This window comes from Lontra canadensis, unplaced genomic scaffold (genome assembly GCF_010015895.1).
Source record: "Lontra canadensis isolate GAN:19392208 unplaced genomic scaffold, GSC_riverotter_1.0 scaffold155, whole genome shotgun sequence".
Classification (NCBI taxonomy): domain Eukaryota; kingdom Metazoa; phylum Chordata; class Mammalia; order Carnivora; family Mustelidae; genus Lontra; species Lontra canadensis.
The window spans coordinates 1,476,987-1,499,038 of record NW_022631149.1 but is presented as its reverse complement, the minus strand read 5'-3'; the positions used below and the strand labels follow the sequence as shown (position 1 = coordinate 1,499,038).

Genomic DNA, 22,052 nt, shown 5'->3' with positions numbered 1-22,052 from the left:
CTCTGAAAGATGGTAAGAAACATTCTCCTTGATCACCATCAATGACAGATAGCTCACTACCTCACCAAGGCAGCACCTCTCACACGTGGACAGCTCTTCCTTGAGCTGAGCAAAATCTTTCCTAAATCTTCTATCTCCAGATCCTCATGTAGCCTTTTGGACCTGGATAGAAAAAATCTTTCTTTTCTGTCCTACCTACAAGCCTGGATATCTCTTTCTTTAACCCTTGCTTGTATGACATGTTTTCCAGACCCTTCGCTCTGCTGGTTGTCCTCACCTGGCCCGCTTTTTTCATGTTAATCTTTATACCAGAGATTGCATCCCAATGCAGTGCTCCCTGTGTGGTCTGAATAGAAGACACCTTTCTCCTTTTATACAGACCTTCTGCTTGTCTGACTGATATTGTATCATTTTTAATCACAGGATCCACAATGTTCCCTGGTGAATTCCGAGTTTACAGACTTCCTCTCCAGAGGTTCATGAATGGGCGGCTTGCTCCTCCTAGTCAGTGTGGATTCTCTTTGCTACTTCAGAATTTTTAGTCAGGGGAAGCCTGCCTGCCGTGTGCAAGGGGTATTAGAATCTTGTCCTCGAGCCAATTGTTTGTGTGTTTTAAAAGATCTCTTGAAACCATTTAATGTTACTCTAGAGTATCGCACAAAAGAAACTTGCAAGCCAGAAAGCTAGTATTTCTGATGCTTTCAGAGATTTCCAAGAATTTTCTTTGTCAAGCATTTCTCTGGATGCATTGTTTTTTTTTTTTTTTTCCACTTCAGTGGGACTTCCAGGTACCCCTCAAAACACTTGCCTCATAGGGAAGTGGCAGAAATGCAAATCTCTTGGAGCCTCACGGGAAGTCTGGAGTTAACTAAGAATTCTGAGGATTCCAGACATTCTGCTTGAAAGTTAGACTATTTAGATGAGAAGCCAAGTTGAGCCGAGTTAGGGGGAGGGGAAGAAAGAAGTAAGAGGCAAGAATTTGTGTTAATGATTTTACCTTGTGGTTAAGATCCAAGAATTATCAACACTATGCCTGATGATATTTTGAATTGAAATGGCAGCCCCCAGGAATTGCTTTATTTCCTCAAGACCGTGAGAAAAAGGTGGTGTCAGTGTATGATTCTTGGGGAATCAATACCTAAAGAAATTGCTGAGCAGCCCATTTTTGAAAGTGCTCAGCTCTTTTCCACTCACCTTGTATACTGACTTTGTAATATTTAGAATTACTCACACCTGTTATGGGCATTAGGGGTGTAGTCCTCGCAGTCACTCAAAGTTACTGTCTTTCCGTCCCATCTTTATTCACGAACAATTAAATTGCTTCTTGTATTTTACTGGTATGAAAATTTTGATCCAAGATAATCAGGTTAATTTTTCTTTACTGTACTTTCAGTATTGATAATGGACTTAACAGAAAATGAAAATACGGGGCGCCTGGGTGGCTCAGTGGGTTAAAGCCTCTGCCTTCAGCTCAGGTCATGGTCCTCTGCCTTCGGCTCAGGTCATGGTCCCAGGGTCCTGAGATCTAGCCCCGCATCAGGGTCTCTGCTCAGCAGGGAGCCTACTTCCTCCTCTCTCTCTGCCTGCCTCTCTGCCTGCTTGTGATCTCTGCTGTCAAATAAATAAATAAAATCTTTTTAAGAAAAAAAAAGAAAATGAAAACACTGTAGAAATGTGTCTGAGCTAAATATGAAGACCTGAACTGAAAAGAGATACCAGATTTAAAAAAAAAATTTCTTTTAAAGATTTTAATTTTAAGTAACTTGTACACCCAATGTGGGGCTCAAACTTACTTACAGACCTGAGATCAAGTGTTGCATGCTCTGCTGATCAAGCCAGCTAGGTGCCCCTAAAATGAATACCAGATTTTTAAAAATTGATTTGTATTATGTTATTATGTAAGTATGATATAGTACCTCATTAATTTTTGATGTAGTGTTCCATGAGGATACCAGATTTTAAAGTGCACAGTATGTAAAAAGAAAAGTGAACCAGTTTATGTTTGAACTTGATAGTAACCTTTTTAAACAAGTGGAACAGAATATCACCCTGTAAGTTGGATGGGGCATAGGTGCTTTCTAGGGCACAAGTGTACATATTTTACATTTCAAGCAGCAATAATTTGATCCCGGTCTTTAGGATGTCATCTTAGTGAAAAATAAAACTATATTTTGTTTTCAGTTAGAGTAAAATATTTTCACTGGTGTGACTTCCCATGATGAGGATATATGTTGCTTTTATCCAATGCTGCTTCATTTATGGTATGCTACGGTAAGAGGATCTCTACCTTGTTGGAGAGTATGTCTTGGGATATGGTTCAAATAGTGAAAAGCAATGATTTATTCTTCCCTAAGAAAAAGGTCAATAAAAACAACTTTCAGAGGCACCTGGGTGGCTCAGTGGGTTAAGCCTCTGCCTTCAGCTTAGGTCATGATCTCAAAGTCCTGGAATCTAGCCCCGCATCCGGCTCTCTGCACAGCAGGGAGCCTGCTTCTCTCTCTCTCTCGCTCTCTCTCTCTCTCGCTCTCTGCGGGCCTCTCTGCCTACTTGTGATCTCTCTGTCAAATAAATAAATAAAATCTTTAAAAAAAAAAAACAACAACAACTTTCAGGACTCCAAGAGCTTAAAACTTGAATCTAGCCTGTAAGACCAATATTATACATTTCATGTGAAATGTATTTGTTCGCAATTTTTAAGAACTGTCCTGGTTTAACAGAGCTAAATCTGATATAGTTTGCTGAGTGCTCCTGTAAAAACACTAAGCACTCTGCAGTCTGTCTCCCAAACACTCTATCCGAGGAAGTCTTCTCTGTTTTCCACCCGGGCACAGTGGTTTAGCGAGGTTAGCTTGCTCAGTGTCGCGCTCCACGGAAGAGGCAAAGTGAGAATTCAAACGCAGGTCCGCTTCATTTCAAAGCTCGGATCTTCTCTGATGCCGTTTTGTTTTTGTCGACTTTTGCTACTTTCATGCCAGCTGTTAATTAGATAATATCTCACTAGGGTCAGAAGAACAAGGAAGTACGATAAATGAGGTAAGCTTTTTTGAATTGGGTGGTGGCTTAAGGAGAGGTCAGCTTTCCTTGAATTTACTGGCAAGTGGTGAAGTTGTAGGAAAATGTTGGGGCAATTATCTTTCCTTTGCTGATCAAGGTATCAGGATTCACTTCACCTTTCCCTGTTTCTTTTAAAGATTTTATTTATTTATTTGACAGAGAGAGAGCACAAGTAGGCAGAGAGGCAGGCAGAGGAGACGGAGAAGCAGGCTCCCTGCTGAGCAGAGATCCCGATGCGGGGCTTGATCCCAGGACCCTGCGGTCATGACCTGAGCCCAAGGCAGCCACTTAACCGACTGAGCCACCCAGGTGCCCCTGTTTCCTATTTCTCTTGAAGCACCATTCTACCTTCATTGACTCCCCACGTCCTCCCACCCACCCTGGTAATCAGCCACTGTGGAAAGTGCTCTAGCTTTTAGGCTCTTTTTAGTGCTTCCCTAGGGTACTCCCTGGGCTGCGTGCTTAGTATTTTCTGATAGACATTATTGTCCCATTGCTTAATTGCACGCAAGCACTCAAAAAGAAGTCTGTATGAGTTTCCTTGCTGTCATATTAAATCACTGCAAATTCATGGCTTAAAACCTCACTAATTTATTATCTTATAGTTTTTTAGCTCAGAAGTCTGGTATGGGTCTCCCTGGGTTAAAATCAAGGTGACAGCAAGGCTGTGTTCACATGGGAGACTCCAGGGGAGAATCCGTTCCTCACTTAATAGGGTCACTGGCATAGCTCAGTTCTTTGCCATTGTAGGACCACCAAGGGTCCTGTGTTCTTGCTGGCTGGGAGCTGAGAGTTGATCTCAGCTTCTACAGATGGCCTGCGTGTCTCGGCTTGTGACTCCTTTCTTCCATCTTTAACACTGACAATGGCCAAACTCCTTTTCACATGAATCTTTTTCTGACCCACTCTTCTGCCTTCCTCTTCTACTTCTGAGGACTCATGTGACTAGACTGGGCCTGCCCGGAGAATACAGGAGGGGTTCCCCAAATTGTGCATTTTTATTTCTAGCCAAATTTGTTAATCTCTGCAGCAGTGGCTTTGCTCTTGAAAAGTCTAATAATTCAGACATAACCAGGCAGTTCTCAAACTCTGAAGTGATGATTTCCTGGAAATCATACTAAAAAGTAGAATTCTGCAGGCACGGCATTACGATCTGGGATTCTGTTGAAAATATCACGAAAACCAGTTCTACTGTTAGAACTGGTATTATGCTCTCAAGTCCTGTAAAATAAGCACAAAGTTATATATCAAATGTGCAAGTATACACAAACACATAAAATGCAGATGTGGGTTCAAACTGAGATGCTAATCATTTCGAACTTTATTATTGATTTGATATCTTAAAATGCAGGCTATTTCTGAGATGGTTTGCATGGTCCAAGTCTCCTTTTAAAAGCTAATAAACATTAGTGCCACCTTTTTTTTTTTTTTTTTTTTTTTCAAAAAAAAGATTGTATTTATTTACTTGAGAGAGCGTATGTTGGGGGAGGAACAGGAACAGAAGGGGAGAGAGAAAATCTCAAGCAGATTCTGTGCTGAGCTCAGAGCCCATTGTGGTACTTGATCTCATGACCCTGAGATCACGACCTGAGCCGAAACCAAGAGTCAGATGCTTAACCAACTGAGCCACCCAGCCTCCATCTTCGGAATAAAATCATAGAGAGGCTCCTGGGTGGCTCAGTGGGTTAAGCCTCTGCCTTCAGCTCAGGTCATGATCTCAGGGTCCTGGGATTGAGTCCCGCATCAAGCTGTCTGCTGGGCAGGGAGCCTGCTTCCTCCTCTCTCTCTCTCTCTCTCTCTCTCTCTGCCTGCTTCTCTGCCTACTTGTGATCTGTCAAATAAATAAAATCTTTTAAAAAATGATTTTTTAAAAAAAACATAGAAATCATAGAATTTGTTTTCTTAAGAAGGTTATATGTAACAGGCAGATACATTCGGAATTACTCTGTTCATATTAGAGCCATCTAAAATGAGTGCGTCATACAAGTTGGTTGATATTGTGTTTTATTGTACTGATGAATTAAAGAAAACATTTCAAAAGACTCTGCATTCCTTTCCACTTTCTCAAAACATTTTCATTGTATTTGGAGCACTATTCAGAATTAGATAAAACATGAAGGCTATAAGAAAGTCATATTTAACAACTACAAGGTCCTCACATGTCTTGGAAAGTCATACAGATAATATAAGCTGGGGAGAACCTTCAACAGATCTTAAAAAGATACTATAAAATGACCTGGCATGGGGCACCTAGGGGCTCATTCGGCTTAGCCTCCAACTCTTGATCTCAGCTCAGGTCTCAATCTTGGGGTCCTGAGTTCAAGCCTCATGATCAAGCTCCATGCCCAGCGTGGAAACTGCTTTAAAAAAATTAGCTGGTGATGGCATACAATTATATGACTGTTGCCATGCTCATGCCCTTCAGTGTGTAGTGCAGAGGAAAACACTGAAACCTGGATGTTACTTTGTTAACACCTGTGAAATAGGAACAGTAAAAGCACAAATGAGGACTGTCTATGCCACTCAGCTATTGAGCATTAAACTGGATTCTCCTGCAAGTCATTATGGCCAGAAAAGTACCATTATTTTTTTCAGAGAGAGAGAAAGAGAGCGAGTGAGCCCTCACGCACATGAGCACGAGTGGGGGGGGGGGAGGGGCGGAGGGAGAGGCAGCCTTCCAGCTGAGCAGGCAGCCCGATGAGGGTCTGGATCCCAGGACCCTGGGATCATGACTTGAGCCGAAGGCAGACACTTAACTGAGCCACCCAGGTGCCCCAAAAGTGCCATTTCTAAACTTGGGGGTGAGTGTGGGAATGTTCTGGACTCAGAAGTGGGTATTTTTAATTCTCTGGACACTGTTTCCTTTCTATTATGGAAGGTATAGGGGTTTGACTGAATTTTTTATTTAAAAGGCTTGAGCACTTACTATATTTTACAGCACTAACATTTGAGAAGGAAACAGCATGAGAATGATAGGTTGTAGGTCAAGTTCTGTTGGGTGTTCGTGGGCTACCGGACTATGTTAGTGCTTATGCCATATGTCTGTCCCTTCTCTCTCCCCCTTTTTCCTTCCCACATTGAAGTCTCTCACTGCCAAGTATTCTTAGAAATTCTAAATTACCTTTTCTTTTCCCCTACAGCTTGCCCTGTAACATCTTCTATGTTCATGTTTTGTTTCTCTAGTTTCAAAAATACTTCGCTTGCACTCATCAGTGGGATAAGACCATGCCATCTTAAAAATAACATACTTTAAAAAAGACTGTGCCTGGCTGGCTCAGTCGGTAGAACATGTGAGTCTTGATCTTGGGGTCATGAGTTCTAGTCCTATGTTGGGTGTAGAGCTTACTTAAAAAAAAAAAAAAAAAGAACATAATTATCATATGCAGTGAGAGTTCTCTGAATCCAAGAGCTAGAAGGAACCTTACAAATTACTCTTTGTCATACCTTTATACCTTGGAAGAGAATGTGATATTCATGTCGGATCGCTTTTCCTTCCTGCATGGTTGTATTTGATGATTCAACCTATTCTTAATTTATATTTCCTTTTTATTAGTTTATCCCATTCCATCAACTGTATTACAAAGTAATGTTTAAGACTGGTTTACTATAAAAGCCTCAACTAGATTTGACTTTTAGGTGAGCCTACATTGGAGCTTTTCTCTTGTCTGCAATTAACTCACTCAATTCCTTATTAACTCACTTCATTTGACCTAGCTGTACTTTGGATGGAACCGCAAAAATTTGAAACAAAATTTTGAAAAGTTATGTGGATGTTCGAGGTTGTGAATTGGCTATCCAGTCCCTTAGCACAACCAAAATGAAACAATTTTCATTCATTATGAGCACTTTCCTACAAAGGTTGTGTGTATGTAATCATTTCTGAATGATTCACAGCTAAACAAAAGCTAAACAAACCAACATTTTGATCTTAAGGAGACTGGAGACCTGGATCATCAGAATATCTTTTACAGACACATTGCTGGACTACCTGGACAGGTGTGGTTAGAGACTGACTTTTTTTGCAAATGACGTGATGTAATCTGGAACAAACAAGCTTTTAAAATAACCCAAAGATACAGATGTAGTGAGAAGAAGGGCCATCTGTATCCCAATGTTCATAGCAGCAATGGCCACAGTCGCCAAACTGTGGAAAGAACCAAGATGCCCTTCAACGGACGAATGGATAAGGAAGATGTGGTCCGTATATGCTATAGAGTATTATGCCTCCATCAGAAAGGATGAATACCCAACTTTTGTATCAACATGGACGGGACTGGAAGAGATTATGCCGAGTGAAATAAGTCAAGCAGAGGGAGTCAATTATCATATGGTTTCACATACTAGTGGAACATAAGGAATAACACGGAGGACATGGGGAGATGGAGAGGAGAAGTGAGTTGAGAGAAATCAGAAGGGGAGACAAACCATGAAAGACTGTAGACTCTGAGAAATAAACTGAGGGTTTTGGAGGGAAGGGGGTGGGGGGTTGGGTGGTGGGTATTATGGAGGGCACGTATTGCATGGAGCACTGGGTGTGGTGCATATTATTTCTTTTACTGTGACTTCTTTACAAGCAAGTGTTCTGCCTGCTATCTCTTTACCTGTCTTGACCTATAGATCAAGCACTATAGCAAGTACTCCGTAAACCCTGAGTTAGATGAATGAACTTAGAGCAGTTTTTAGATCTATAGCCCTATGCAGATCATTCCCTTAAGAGTGTTGAATTTCTTCATTTGATATATGCAGTAATCTAATATATCATAGTCTCATTAGAGAGTAAGTTATGCCTATCTTTCCTACGAAAAAAACTAATCCAAAATCCTGATTCCGTTTCTTGCTTGCTGATAAATACCATGATGCTGGCACAGACTGAAAGTAATTTTAGTAGAAGCAATTTACCAATGACCAGAATACTTTAGTCATGGTTCATCAAATAGTAATTTGATAAAGAGAATAAGATTATGATCTGTTCCAAGACTGCAAATCACTCTTAGACTTAAGAGTGATTTGACCTGTGTTCACATATTCTTTGTCATAATGGGAAAAACTATTTCAGACAAATTTATGTTTTAAAGCTAGTATGTTTGCACTTGAATGATAACATGTTTTGTGCGTCTAATTTGAAAAAAGGAATGGCAGACTAGGAAGAAAGGAACTGTGACTAAGGCTTAGGAGACATGAATTTAAAATTAGTATTCAAAAAATCATCCATATTTACTTGACTTAATTGTTTTATACTTAAAAGGACTTCAGCCTATTTGCCCAGGTTTAGCAAATATTAGATTTAAATTAAATAAATTGCCCTTATATCAAAAATGTTTAAAATATTGTAGGTATGTCTCCTGAGGCAAGGGAGACACAAGCAAAAATAAACTATTGGGACTACATTAAAATAAGAAGCTTCTACACAGCAAAGGAAACAACCAACAAAATTAAAAGACAACGTTAATGAATAGGAGAAGATATTTGCAAACTACACATCCGATAAAGGGTTAGTATCCAAATATATAAAAAACATAACTCAATAACAAAAAGATAGATAATCCAATTAAAAAATGGGCAGACGTCATGAACAGATGTTTTCTCCAAAGAAGACATCCAGATAGGCAACAGAAACATGAAAAGATAACTCAACATCACTCATCATCAGGGAAGTGCAAATCAAAACCACAATAAGCTATCACCTCTCACCATTTAGAAAGTCCAGAATCAAATGCACAAGAAACAACAACTGTTGGTGAGGATGTGGAGAGAAGAGAACCCTTGTATGCTGTTGCTGGTAGTGCAAAATGGTAGAACCAGGGTGGAGGACAATATGCAGGTTCCTCAAAAAATTAAAAATAGACCTACTGTACAATGCAGTAATTACACTACTGGTATTTACCCAAAGAATGCAAAAACACTAATTTGAAGGTGTACATGCATCCCTATGTTTATTACAACATTATTTACAAGAGCCAAACTATGGAAGCAGGCATTGATAGATGAATGGATAAAGATGGTATGGTACATTTCCGCACGTACATGCACACACACACCGGAATAGTGCTCAATCATAAAAAAAAGAATGAAATCTTGCCATTTGCAACAACATGGGTGGATCTACAGAGTATAATGCTAAGTGAAATAAATCCAAGAAAGACAAATACCATATGATTTCACTCATATGTGGAATTTAAGAAACAAAAGAAATGAACAAAGGAGAAGAAAGAGAGAGACAAACCACGAAACTGACTCTTGACTATAGAGAACAAACTGGTGGTTACCAGCGGGGAGTGGTTGAAATAGGTCAAGGGAATTAAGAGTATACTTACCGTGATGAGCGCTGAGTAATCTGTGGAACTATTGAATCACTCTGTTGTACACCGGAAACTAATGCAACACTGTTTGTTAACTACACTGGAATGCAAATTGAAAAAAAAAAATCAACAGGGGCTCCTGGGTGGCTCAGTGGGTTAAGCCGCTGCCTTTGGCTCAAGTCATGATCTCAGGGTCCTGGGATCTAATCCCGTGTCGGGCTCTCTGCTCAGCAGGGAGCCTGCTTCCCTCTCTCTCTCTCTTTCTCTCTGCCTGCCTCTCTGTCTGCTTGTGATCTCTCTCTGTCAAATTAATAAATAAAATCTTTAAAAAAAAATCAACAAAAGGGCACGTGGGTGGTTCATTCAGTTGAGTGTCTGACTCTTGATTTCAGTTCAGCTCATGATCCTGGGGTTGTGAGATCAAGCCCCACGTCCAGCTCTGAGTTCAGGATGGAGTCTGCTTGAGATTCTCTCTCTCTCTCTTCCTGTCCCTCTGCCCTTCCCCCCACTCTAAACCAATAAATAAAATCTTAAAAAAATAAAAATATTTAAAATAAATGGTTTTTACACTTTACTTGGTTAACAATAGAAATAAGGCATAGCTGTTACGATGAATGAAAACAACATACTCTAAAACAAAAGAGTTGATAGATTGGGGTTTTTATTTATATTCTAACCATTAACTATATATTTATTTTGAATTATTTGCTGGAATGCATAGTAGGTTAAAGAGGACTAATAAAGAAGCCTTGAACCCAAGTGTGGGATTTGCTTTTTGTTCAGGAAGCTGTGAGGAGTCATTGAATACTTTTGAGCAAGAAAGTGACTTTCAGAGTTATAAATACAGTCACAGTATGTGAAGTAGCTATGATGTGACAAATATGTACTTTATATTAATAACCAAATCCAAATAAGAAGTAATAGATGCCAGAGGCATGGTGTAGGGACAGGGACAGTATAGAGAAGTGAAGGATAGGAACATATTGAGAGATATTCAGTAGTATTTTGACAGTTGACTGGACATAGGAGATTGGGAAGAAACAGGAGTCAAAGATGATTGAAATACTTTGATGATAACGATTTTCTTCTAGAATCCAAAATATCCTATCTATGGCTCTCTTGAATGCATGACACTTAGATTCCTGAACTCTCTTCTGTCTGACCAAGCTTCCCAAAATGATTGCTAAGAGCTGCTTAGTGCCACTTTGTGGCTGGCTCGGTTGGTGGAGCGTGCCATTGACCTTGGGGTTGTGAGCTTGAGCTCCATATTGGGTGTAGGGATTGCTTAAAAAATAAAATCTTTAAGAATTGGTTTCCATTGAGAGTACATTTCAAGAAACCAGTGTTCTCATTGAAGTGGGATCTATGAAAAGATTAGATTTTAGAGATCAAAAATGACTTACTGGGGGCATGTGGGTGGCTCAGTGGGTTAAGCCTCTACCTTCGGCTCAGGTCATGATCTCAGGGTCCTGGGATCGAGTCCCACATCAGGCTCCTTGCTCAACTGGAAGCCTGCTTCTCCCTCTCCCACTCCCTCTGCTTGTGTTCCCGTGCGCGCTCTCTCTCCCGCGCTCTCTTTCTGGCAAATAAATAATTTGTTTAAAAAAGAATATTTAATATTTAAAGTAAACAAATATAGTCATGGTCCATAAAGACTTTCCCCAAAGGAGTCCTTCCGTATTGTTACTGTGCTGTGGAAAAACACTTATAAAAGTATTTTTGTAGAGCATTTTTTGTTATATCAGCAGAGCTGTCTGTAGCTGGTTCTTGAAATAGCCTTGTGATACAGAACTGAACATTATCAACTTGCTCAAATAGTTTTCTAGCAGTCCAGTAAAGTGATGGATCTTGATGGTATTTGAGGAGAAACACCAGAAGCCATTTCTAAGGCTAAAAACTTCATTTTAACCCTTAGACCATGATACTTGAATTTGTGTGTAGGTGGCTGGGCTATAAGGGACAGTAAAGATTTTTTGCATCTCCTAACAATTTGAGAGAGTTAGGTAGGCAGTGGTTATGTATGCACAGCACGAGAGAGTTAACTCAGAGTTTTATGAAGAAAAAGAACACCCTGGGGCACGTGGGTGGCTCATTCATTTGGGTGTCTGACTCTTGATTTCAACTCCGGTCATGAACTTGGCATTGTTGAGATTCAGCCCTATGTTGGGCTCACGTGGTGGGCACGGAACCTGCTTAAGATTCTCTCGCTCCGTCTCCCTCTGCCTGCCCCCCCACCTTAAAAAAAATCTTAATGGTTACACGGAGGTGTACAAAATGGAAAATAATTTTAATATGAAATATTATGCAAATTTGGTTCTTGGCTTCCATTTGGTTCTTTGCTCCATATCTGAGATGAGCTTAAAATAAGTGTGATTCCCAGATTCATACGGGTGAGGGTATGTTGTCTGATACTTTTTCTTGTATTACCTTGCCCTGTCTGAAAAATACTGGTTGTGATATTGAAACATTGATTTGATTACATCACACTAAACATACTGTATTAAAAAATGATGGATTCAATACTGAAATTTTTATCACATTCATTGAAATGATTAGAGATGCCTCTAGGTCCTTGCAAAATCAAGGTTGAAATTTGTTACATTATTACAGGCTTTGAAGACAGAGAGGCAGTGGGACTCAGAGCTGCCAATTATAATTCTTAACACCAAATGCAACTGGCTATTACTTTGTAAGTTTAAAAGTCTTACTCTTTGGGTTTTTTGTCATGTTTCCTTTTAAAAGAGAAATAAACATTCCCTTAAGATCTGGTCATGAATTATTGACTATGAAGTTGAATATAACCAGGAAATTCAGAAAAGACAGAAAAGGATAGGATTTTTACCACTTGATTAATGATTCTTCTGTTCCCAAAGAGACTTATCTCAGTGATTTCTAATTGGTTTTGAGTTTGTGGAAATCTGCCTTTATAATAAACTCAAAAAATTGGGTAACTTGGATGTTTGAGTATTTAATAAACTGACATATTAGGCAGGCAGAAGCCCAATCCTTTAATAACATGCTCTTCCATTGAAATGCACCATAACTCAATAGTCAAATTTCAAAGTTGGTCGGCTACAGATAATAGAAGTAAAATGACGCCTTGGTTAACAAATCTTCTGGGAGCAAAAGCAAAAAACTCCTTCAAGGAAAGTTGGCCAGGGTACTGGGGCTCCCATTGTAGTTTCTTCATTTGGGGGTAGAAGAAGGAGGCATGCTCCCTGACTTAAGTACAGCTAGACTTCTCAATGGCAGGCCTAGTGCTGGCTGTAAGATGGGTCTTCCCTACATAGGGCTTATGCGTGGCCAGACGATTTTAACTATTATTTTCTCTGTGTCCTGGAAAGGGGGTTATTGACAGTGATGGGAGCACATGCTGTTTTCCCCAGCTCAGAACTACATATTGCCATCTCCCTATACTACTATCTCTTGTGGATTCTCTTACCCTGTATGGCTTCTTAGAGCAAGGGAGTTTTGACTTGGTTGTTTTATATATAGTAGGTATGGAATCAGCATTTAGGAAGGAATTCTTTCACTTACTCATTTCTCTCTACTTCAGGTATATATTTATCTATCTATAGCCTTTAGTACAATATTAATAAGAAATATGAAGAATGAGGGGCACCTGGGTGGCTCAGTCAGTTGAGCATCTGCCTTTAACTCAGTTTGTGATCCCAGAGTCCTGGGATCAAACCTCACCTCTGGCTCCCGACTCGGCGGGGAGTCTGTTTCTCCCTCTCCTTTATCCTCTCCCCCCCCCGACTTATGCTTGCTTGCTCACTATCCCTCTTTCTCTCTCTCAAATAAATAAAATCTTTTTTAAAAATGTGAAGAATGAGAAATAGTATATGAACCGAGCTTCTAAACAGAAGAATTTTCTGGGTCTAGATACATGAGGCTTGATATTATTTAATTGGTATATCAATTTTATGATGAAGAAAGACTAAAATATTCAAATATGGTAGATAGAGGGAACAAACATTAATTTTAAAGTTTTTCAGGGACAGGATTGAGATACTCAGTACAAATGCTTTATGCATTGGATAATTAACTTTCATCCTGTCATAGTTATCTAATGGAGGATCATTTGTCATTCCATTTGTTTAGCCCGATTCCCTCATCTGTGTTGTAGTGCTATTTCTGTGATAGTGATGGGTGGCTTTGGAATTCAGAATGTGTTCCCTTAAATGTTGGTATCAGTAATGTAGAGTTCTCCCTAAATTTGATCTGAGTTATATCCTGAGATAGGCTACCTCCTTACCCTCCATGTGTCACAAGAATGGCATGAGAGATCTTTAGCATTGGTATTGTTTTTATGGAAGTGGGAAAAGACTGAATTAATCCAACCAAAAAATTACTTTCCTGTAACAGAACGTGTCTTTCTGAGATCTTGTTTGCATTTATCAATTAAGCATTGAAATGACAATTGCTTATGTCCTGTCTATCTGTCTTTCTTTCTGTCTCTCTCTTTCTTTCTTTTTTTTCAGGCTTGGTGTAATGGGAACATTATGGGCTCTAGGATCAGACTCAAGTTGAAATCGTAGTTGCCAGACTCATGGTGAAGCCTTAAACTCTCTGAGCTTCAGTTTCCTATCTTTAAAATGGGATTGCTCTGAGGATTAAGTAGCCCAGAGAATGCGTTTGGCACAATGCCCAGTACATAGCAGGTGCTGGGGTAAACGATCTTATTCCTATGTTAAAACTGACATCAGCTATTTATTATTGTGATTTTATTTTAAATGTGACAGACACATGCATATAAGAAGCCCCTTTACTTTAGAAAGTCATTTTGCAGTCTGACCCTATCACCTTGAACCGAGCATTTTTCTCTTTTGTGGATTTTGGTATTGCTGCAGCACAAAGAAAGCCTTGGAAAGATTAGCCTCCATTTTATAGGCTACACGCTAAAGATTTCCATTACTGAATTCATTGCAAGTTGACAATAAGGTACTTGGACTTGTGTCATTAAAAAATACAAATGAATAGCTAACCAAAGCTTTATCTTTTTTTATTTCTTTCAGGCAAGCACCTCAGGAAGAGCCCCGTTCTCCATTGTTTCTTAAACAGCAATTAATTTAGGTCTTATTAGGAAAAATTGCTATGATATTTGTAATTTCTTTGTGTAATGATGCTGTGAGTGCCATTTTCACTGAGACGTAGCTTTAAGACATTGGAAATCTTTAAGGTTTTTTCCTTCCTTTTTGTGAAAATACCAGGCTTATTTTATATGTATTTCCTTATTTCATAAATTGGGATTTTCTTGCTGATTTTTTAAAAACCATTTCTCATTTCTTTAATGGAAGTTGAGTGAGAGAGAGAGAGAGAGAGAGAGTGTGTGTGTGTGTGTGTATCATTCAGTTTTTGTTTGGGAGGGTTGAAGGAGGATAGCTGAGATTCCAACTTGTGTGAGGTAGGAGGGTTGTTAAGATCTTTAGAACTAAAAAAGAAGATCTTTAGAATTCGAGGCAGTGTGCATGCTTCGAATCTATAGAAAAATCTATGGGGAATAACTTCTACCATCTTAAGTTTTTAATTTATTTCTCAAGGGTGGAAGGAAATACCTTGACAGATTTAGCACTCAAATTCAAATGAGTATGAGAACAGGTGGCTAAACTTCTCCCCCACCTGCCATGCAACTTCATCACAAGAAATGTTTCATTTAGCAAATGCCACGGCTAGCAGACACTTCTCTGTTTCAGAGCAGAAAAACAAATGGAGGAGGAGTACTTCTTTGAAGAAAACCTTTTTCTTGATTTTCTTTTTAAATTGTGAGTGTGACAAATACGTGTTTTATTTTTCTGGGGGAACGGGTGGTGGAAAGCATGAGGCACCGCCTTGATTAACTAACCCTATTTGTCGCCTTGTTGTCCAATTCATGACTTGCGTTGCTGTTGTTACTTATGTGTTGTTTTGTTATTCCTGGTGTTCTTGCGTGCTACCCCACTGGGTGCTAACTGTCAGTTAGGATAATATTACTCTGAGAAATTACAACATTTGTATAGCACTCTTAACACTAACTTAGAAACCCCTGCTCTTTTGTCGCGGTGGAATTGTGTTATTAAAATCATTGATGGGGGAAGAACATGGGACTCTTATTCTTGGGGTGATGAGTTTGAGCCCCATGTTGGGTATAGAGATTAGTTTTTTTTAAATCTTTAAAAAATCCACTGATAGGTTTAACCACTTTGTAATATAATGGTGCTATGAAGCTAACTGGGAACTAAACAGAAAAAAGTTAAAGGTGTTATTCATATACTTGTACCTTTGTAGTTTTCTCTGATTCATCCCCCCAGCCACCTAGAATATCTCCACCAAAAACAGTCAAGTGTTTCACGTGTTTTTGTGCTAATAATTTCAAAGAGCGCCAAAATGACCCCTTTTCCTCGACAAGGAAGTTAGCGCTCACCTAGCTTTCTGTGTTATACCATCTATTTGCTTGCAGTGATAGAAAGCAAGAAACTGAGATGGTATTTCTTCGTTTATCAAGCTAAGACCCCAGTTTTTAAACCCAAAAGTACTCATCCCAGTGGGTTGGGGGTGAATTTTCAAAATTTTAATTCTTTTCCTATGTATTTATTTAGGTAGGGAACGTTGGAAGAATGTTTGAGGCTTTGGAGCCAAATGATGCAATTGTGAGGTGTTCTTCCCTTACTCACACTGCACGCCAGCAAGCCCAGTTGCTGCAGTGAATTCTGAGAGTACAGCTTCCTTATAGAACACATACCAAACTATTAACCTCTGCAGAACTATTCACTATAGAAAAGACATTTCAGCCGGAGTGACAGAACACTCTGGCTGCAACCTACCTACCAGATCAGACGTGGAACACACAACCCTCGGTCGTCCCAATGTTCACTGCGCCCATTTGATGATTTTTAAAAAAACTTAAAAATCTGTTTGGGTAAACAGTGCCACGTAGACAGTGCATGTTTCCACTAGTTTCGAAAGTGTATCTTCAACTCTGTGCGTTTATAAATTTAAAGAGGGAATCTTTGCTGTAATTTGCATATTCTGGGCTTCTAATGAGCTTGAACATTTTTCTCTCTGTTAACCATTTGGACTTAAGTCTTTCTGACTTGTGTGCTCATAGCATCTACACGTTGCCCTTGGGGGTGATTTTTAAATTGTGGAAATTTTTTTAGGCAAGATCAGCACGTTAGTATCACCCCGTTAGCCTGATAATTGCTTCGACTTTCTGTTTCTTTTGACCACCTTTGCAATGCTTTCAGTAAAATGATCAGACAGTGCTTCTATCTCTCCCCTAATGCTCTTTGAAAAAGTAATTGTTCTCTTTGAACAAGCGTACAGTCGAGTGATTCATGTACACTTTGTGAAAGATGGCTTTGGTGCTCTGTGGTTGGTCATTGTTAAGAAAATAAGCTGTGTCCCGTGGCAGGGGGATGGGCTGGAAGGCCCGATGCACTGTACCGACGTAGCAAGAAGATTTGAGTTTGGGACAGAAAAGTGACGAACATACTTTCTCCCATGAATAATTTTATAGCATTGATCCAGGCCGGATTTGCTTGATTCAAAGTCAGCATGTGAAAGTGAACCCATATAGCATTTGTTTTAAGCAGAACTCCGAAATTCTTATTATTACATGAATTTACGTAGAACAAAAGCTTTCCTGCACAACTGTCTTCTATGTTTCAAAGCCATTATCTACTTATCTACTGTAAACACTTGCTTGTTCAAGTTGTGGGGCTGGAGGAAACAGAGGTGTTTTATTGTTAGGTAGTCTTAGAAGAATTAGTGGTAATTAATAACCCTACTGTGTTTAGTACTTACTGCCAACATTGTCATGTAGTATCAACCCTCAGACCGGGAAGTCATTTAGAACCTGAAGTTGCTTTAGAAAAATTTTCCTGAGTACGTTAATCCCTCTGTATGAGGGTTTCTCAATCTCAGCACTCTTGACATTTTTGCCTAAGCATATCTTTGCCATGGAGAACTTTCCTGTGCCTTGGTGGGAGGTTTAGCAGCATGCCACTAGAAGAATGAAGCACTTGGGACAAGTCACAACAAGTTGCACTTGCACAAGCACCCCCCTTGCAATGACAAAACACGGCTCCAGTCGTCCCCAAATGTGGGGAGGGGAGAGACAAAACCCCCTTGGTCCCCTGACCCTTTCTGACAACCCCTGGTCTTTTTATGGCTTTGAACCACACGACTTGAAAAATGAGTATTTAAAAACCGTTGTTTGTCCTTGGAATTACTCAGAGAATCATTCCTTTAAGGAGAGCTTTTACTCCTTGCCGTGTTGGAAAGCAGTACTCTTCACATCCAGTCAGTAAACTTAGCGGAAAGGAGATGGAAGAGAATTTTGAATCTGCTGAGAATGTTGACATGGCATGTGTTGTTACTGATGCAGAAATAACAGGGAGGGCTCTGAATGTTAAAAAGTCAAAGTATGTTGATACAAAGTCATGAAGAAGATGACTTTAGTGAAGGCTTCTTCAACATTTGAAATCATTAATTAGAAAGCCAACCATTTTATCTTGCCAAGAAAGGGCTACATTTTCACATTCTGCTTTTTGATTTTAGGAGCTAGAGACAAATGACAAGCAAACAAGTTATCTGTGATTTCTTAAAAAAAAGCAATTTCCAGGATATGTCATAGGCACAATGTGGCTTCAGCTTCATTCCTCTTTTACATCTGTGGTTCTATAAAAATCATAATTGATGGTCATTGAAAGCACTGCATGAGGAAGAAATGCCCACAAAAATGAGATGCTGTGTTCATTCAAATGACATGCTAAAATTCTCATGTGCTAGGTTTTGTGTAGAGAATACAAAAAATAATAAAACATTCTCCTTGGATATTTCATTAAAATTATTCTGTTTGAATGGAAATTTTCTGGTTAGGGATCCCAATCACCATCAGTCTATTTCCCACTTGTCCCATTAATTCTGTACTTTTAGGGCGCCTGGGTGGCTCATTGGGTTAAAGCCTCTGCCTTCGGCTCAGGTCATGATCTCAGGGTCCTGGGATCAAGCCCCCGTGTCGGGCTCTCTGCTCAGCAGGGAGCCTGCTTCCTCCTCTCTCTCTGTCTGCCTCTCTGCCTGCTTGTGATCTCTGTCTGTCAAATAAATAAATAAAAAATCTTTTAAAAAAAACAAAACTGAACATGCTTTAAAAAAAAATTCTGAATTTTTTAATGTTGGTCTGCAAAAGCTGTTTAAAAGGATGGGTGAGTGTGTGTATGATATATGTCGTGTATAGAATTTAATTCTTTTTAAGGCTATTTCTGAAATTAGTAGAAAGCTATATTCATTTTCTACTATGCTTGTTAAAATCTTATTTAAATTATTCTCTTTATTAAATATCCATGAGGGTTGAATAAAACATTGTCATGTATTATTAATTCATTTTTGGTTATACTATGGCTCTAATATCCTCAAGAAGAATTGATGTCACCCTTGAGGCCAGAATTTTGCTAATTATTACAAGATTTAAAGCCATCTCGTTGATGTCTGGATTCAAAAAGCAGGATCTTAAAGTGTGGTAGTCTTAAAGGTTTTTTTCTTGTTCAGACTGGTCAACTGAGGTTACAGGTATGGTAGGGAACAAGTGAAATCTTCACGATATTGGATAGGCCAGAGTTAGAAAAACAAACAATTTGGGGCGTCTGGTTGGCTCAGCCAGTAGACCATGTGACTCTTGATCTTGGGGTTGTGGGTTCCAGCCCCATGTTGGGTATAGAGCTTACTTAAAAAATAAAACCTTAAAAAAGAAACAGAAAGGGGCACCTGGGTGGCTTGGTCAGTTAAGCGTCTGCCTTCGGCTCAGGTCATGATCTCAGGGTGGTGAAATCGAGCCCCATGTCGGGCTCTGTGCTCTGCTTCTCCTCTCTCTACTCCTCCCTCCCTCTCTTGCTTGCTCTCAAATAAAGAGAATCATTAAAAAAAAGAAAAAAGAAAAACAAATAATTCAACATGTAGGAAGTTCGAGGTAAATAGCAAAAGTGGAGTTCCTAGCGCTTGAAGATGTCCTCTTCCTCTTCCTCTCCCAGTGTCCGTATTAGCCGTCTACATCATGAACACACAAACCCATTCAGAGCCCCCCGCTCCCTGCTCTTGGGTTATTCAGAGACACTTTTGGCAGTGTGTACCTGAGGAAACCCAGGCCTGCCTAGTCTAAGGGGTAATAAAAGGTCGTACCGTGGTAGTCAGTATCCAGTGTAACCTGAGGTCCTTCATTAAATATTTTCCATGATCTCTGTGAAACAAGCTGACCTGTTGACTACAGGTTCTCCAATCCTTTTTATAGCCTGCAAAAAATTATGAATGTAATATATACATGGGCATAGCTCGCATTCATTATTTTTACTTTTTATTTCTTAGAAAAGATGGAAATGCCACTAGATGATAGCGATTTAACTGAATAATCCCAAAATGATGAGTGAGAGATATTGCTAGAAAAAGAAATTACTTCATGTGTGAGAGTTTTTGTTCCGCTGGGGGTTAATTAGAACTATAACTAATGACAGAAGAGGAAGCAGTGTATTACTGTCACAGTTAATCTTTGACTTTTATTAATGGGGTCTTTGGAATTTGGAATCACAGTAGATTTATGTTCAAATCCTGACCCAACTACTTTTAATATATTTGTGACCCTAGCTAACTTACTTTTTTAAACTTTTAAACTTTACTTTTAAACTTTTTTTTAGAGATTTAAAAAAAACAACCCTTTGTGTGTGTAGTTTTGAATCAGCTTTTAGGTTGATTTCTCACTTCTAACTTTTTTTTTTTCTGACCTTGAAAAGTTTTTTACAAATAGAGAAGATAATTTCTTCTAGGATGTACAATGGCACGAGCCTAAAGCACAATGAAACAAAATTCCATCTATATCGTAGTCAATTGATTGGCACTAGTAACTGGTTATTTCTCTAAACAATGCCATTATTGTGAATTATATTTCTGTAGTATATAAAAGTATAGTATGTAAAAGGCAACTTTTAACTTGTCTTTCTTCTGATTTATCCACCTTTTCAGATCTCTAGTGGACGAGGAGGACCAGCACATGAAATTGTCCCTTGGAAGCAGCGAAATGGGTCTCTCATCCCATCTGCAGTCTTCCAAGGCAGGGACCACACGCATCTTTACCAGCAATACCCACAGTTCGGTGGTGTTACAGGTAATCTAAACTGTCCCTTGTATAATATTTAAATGGATTTAAAAACGACCCAGGGTGTTTGTGGTGTGGGATGTCAGTAGTGGGGGGCGAGGAGCGTGCATGTGTGTGGACAGGGTACCCATGGGAACCCTCTGTCCCTGTTGTTCCATTTTGCTGTGAACCTAAAACTGCTCTAAAAAAAATTAAGTTCATTAATTAAAAAAAGAGCAAACAAACATCAAGGAAGAAACCTTGAGGGGAAAACTACATACCTTCCTGATGTTAAAACAAAAAAACAGAAAAAACAAACCCAGAGTGTACTCTTTGTTTGGTTTATATGACGGAGGTCTTGCTGTTGGCCACTTTCTTATAGAATATTATGTCTGGCAACATTGACTTTCCATTCTGTCTCTGCCGATATACATATCACCAAGTCCCTACACTGAATTTCCTGGTTCCTCACTCATGACATGTTTTACTGTCACCTTTATCATAGTTCTGAAGATCATACTTACTTGGTGTTTCAGCTCGCATTGATGATAGTAGGTGTGGGAGTATGGATAAGGATGGCTGGATGCAAACACATTGTGAGATGTAAGAGGTAATAACTGACCTCAAAGGAGAGGACAGAAATACAATAAAAAGCCAAAAACAAAACAAAACAAAACCCCAACCTATCAAAAACTGCAACCTGGAGCTAATTAGCACAAGGACAAGCAGTCCTGATACTTCCTGTGGTTGTGGACACCCCCTGACCTCTGTTGCATGGCTGAATTAGGAAACAGTATACTACTGGATGTTCCTCAATGTCTTCTAGATAGAGCCAAATTATATCAGTGCTCCCTCTAGTAAGATAAAAATTGTTCTGAATGTATTTTTCAAAACAATCTCCCCAGGTGAATTTCATGCATATTCCTGGTCAATGACCATTAAGGTAAAGCAGTATATAGTATATAGTATATGGTGTTTGGTGGGCAGTATAGCATATAATGTAATAAGAGAGCCGTCTGCTTGCTGTATGGCTTTGTTGGGTCATGTAATTTTTCTGGGCTTCATTTGTCTTATCTCCAAAATGTGTCTTGACTAGGAGATCTCTAAATTCCATTCTAGTTCCCATATGTAATTCCATGAGATCATATCTTCCATTATTTTGGTTTGTAATGGGAGCTAGGTTTTATGGTTTGTTGTGCTGTGGGTCTCATCAGCAGAAATGTGAGGGTCAAGAGGGAGAAGCTTGTAATTTTTCTGGGCTTCATTTGTCTTATCTCCAAAATGTGTCTTGACATAGGAGACCTCTATGTAAATGGTTTAATTGTTGGTTATTCAAGGCTATGGAACCTTAGAAACTTTGTGCTAAGTGAGAGAAGCCAGTCAGAAAAGGCTGTATTTTATATGATTCCATTCAGACAGAATGGCCAGAAGAGGGAAATATATAGAGACAGAAAGTAGACTAGTGGTTGCCTAGAGTTGGAGAGAATGCAAGGATATGAAGGCACTAACGGCTCCAGGAGTTCTTTTTGAGATGATGAGAATATCCTAGAATTGACTGTGGATTTGGTTGCACACATTATCTGTGAATGTGGTAA

General features: G+C 39.3%; 1 protein-coding gene across 6 annotated transcripts in view; it reads left to right on the top strand.

The window, feature by feature from the left end:
- KLHL13 (kelch like family member 13) overlaps positions 1 to 22,052 on the top strand; it is a 195,448-nt gene that overhangs the window by 133,450 nt on the left and 39,946 nt on the right. For all 6 annotated transcript variants that reach the window (XM_032844761.1, XM_032844762.1, XM_032844757.1 and 3 more), the window contains one exon: positions 20,346 to 20,487. In XM_032844761.1, coding sequence (XP_032700652.1) covers positions 20,346 to 20,487 — 142 coding nt within the window. The remainder of the gene's footprint in view (positions 1 to 20,345; positions 20,488 to 22,052) is intronic.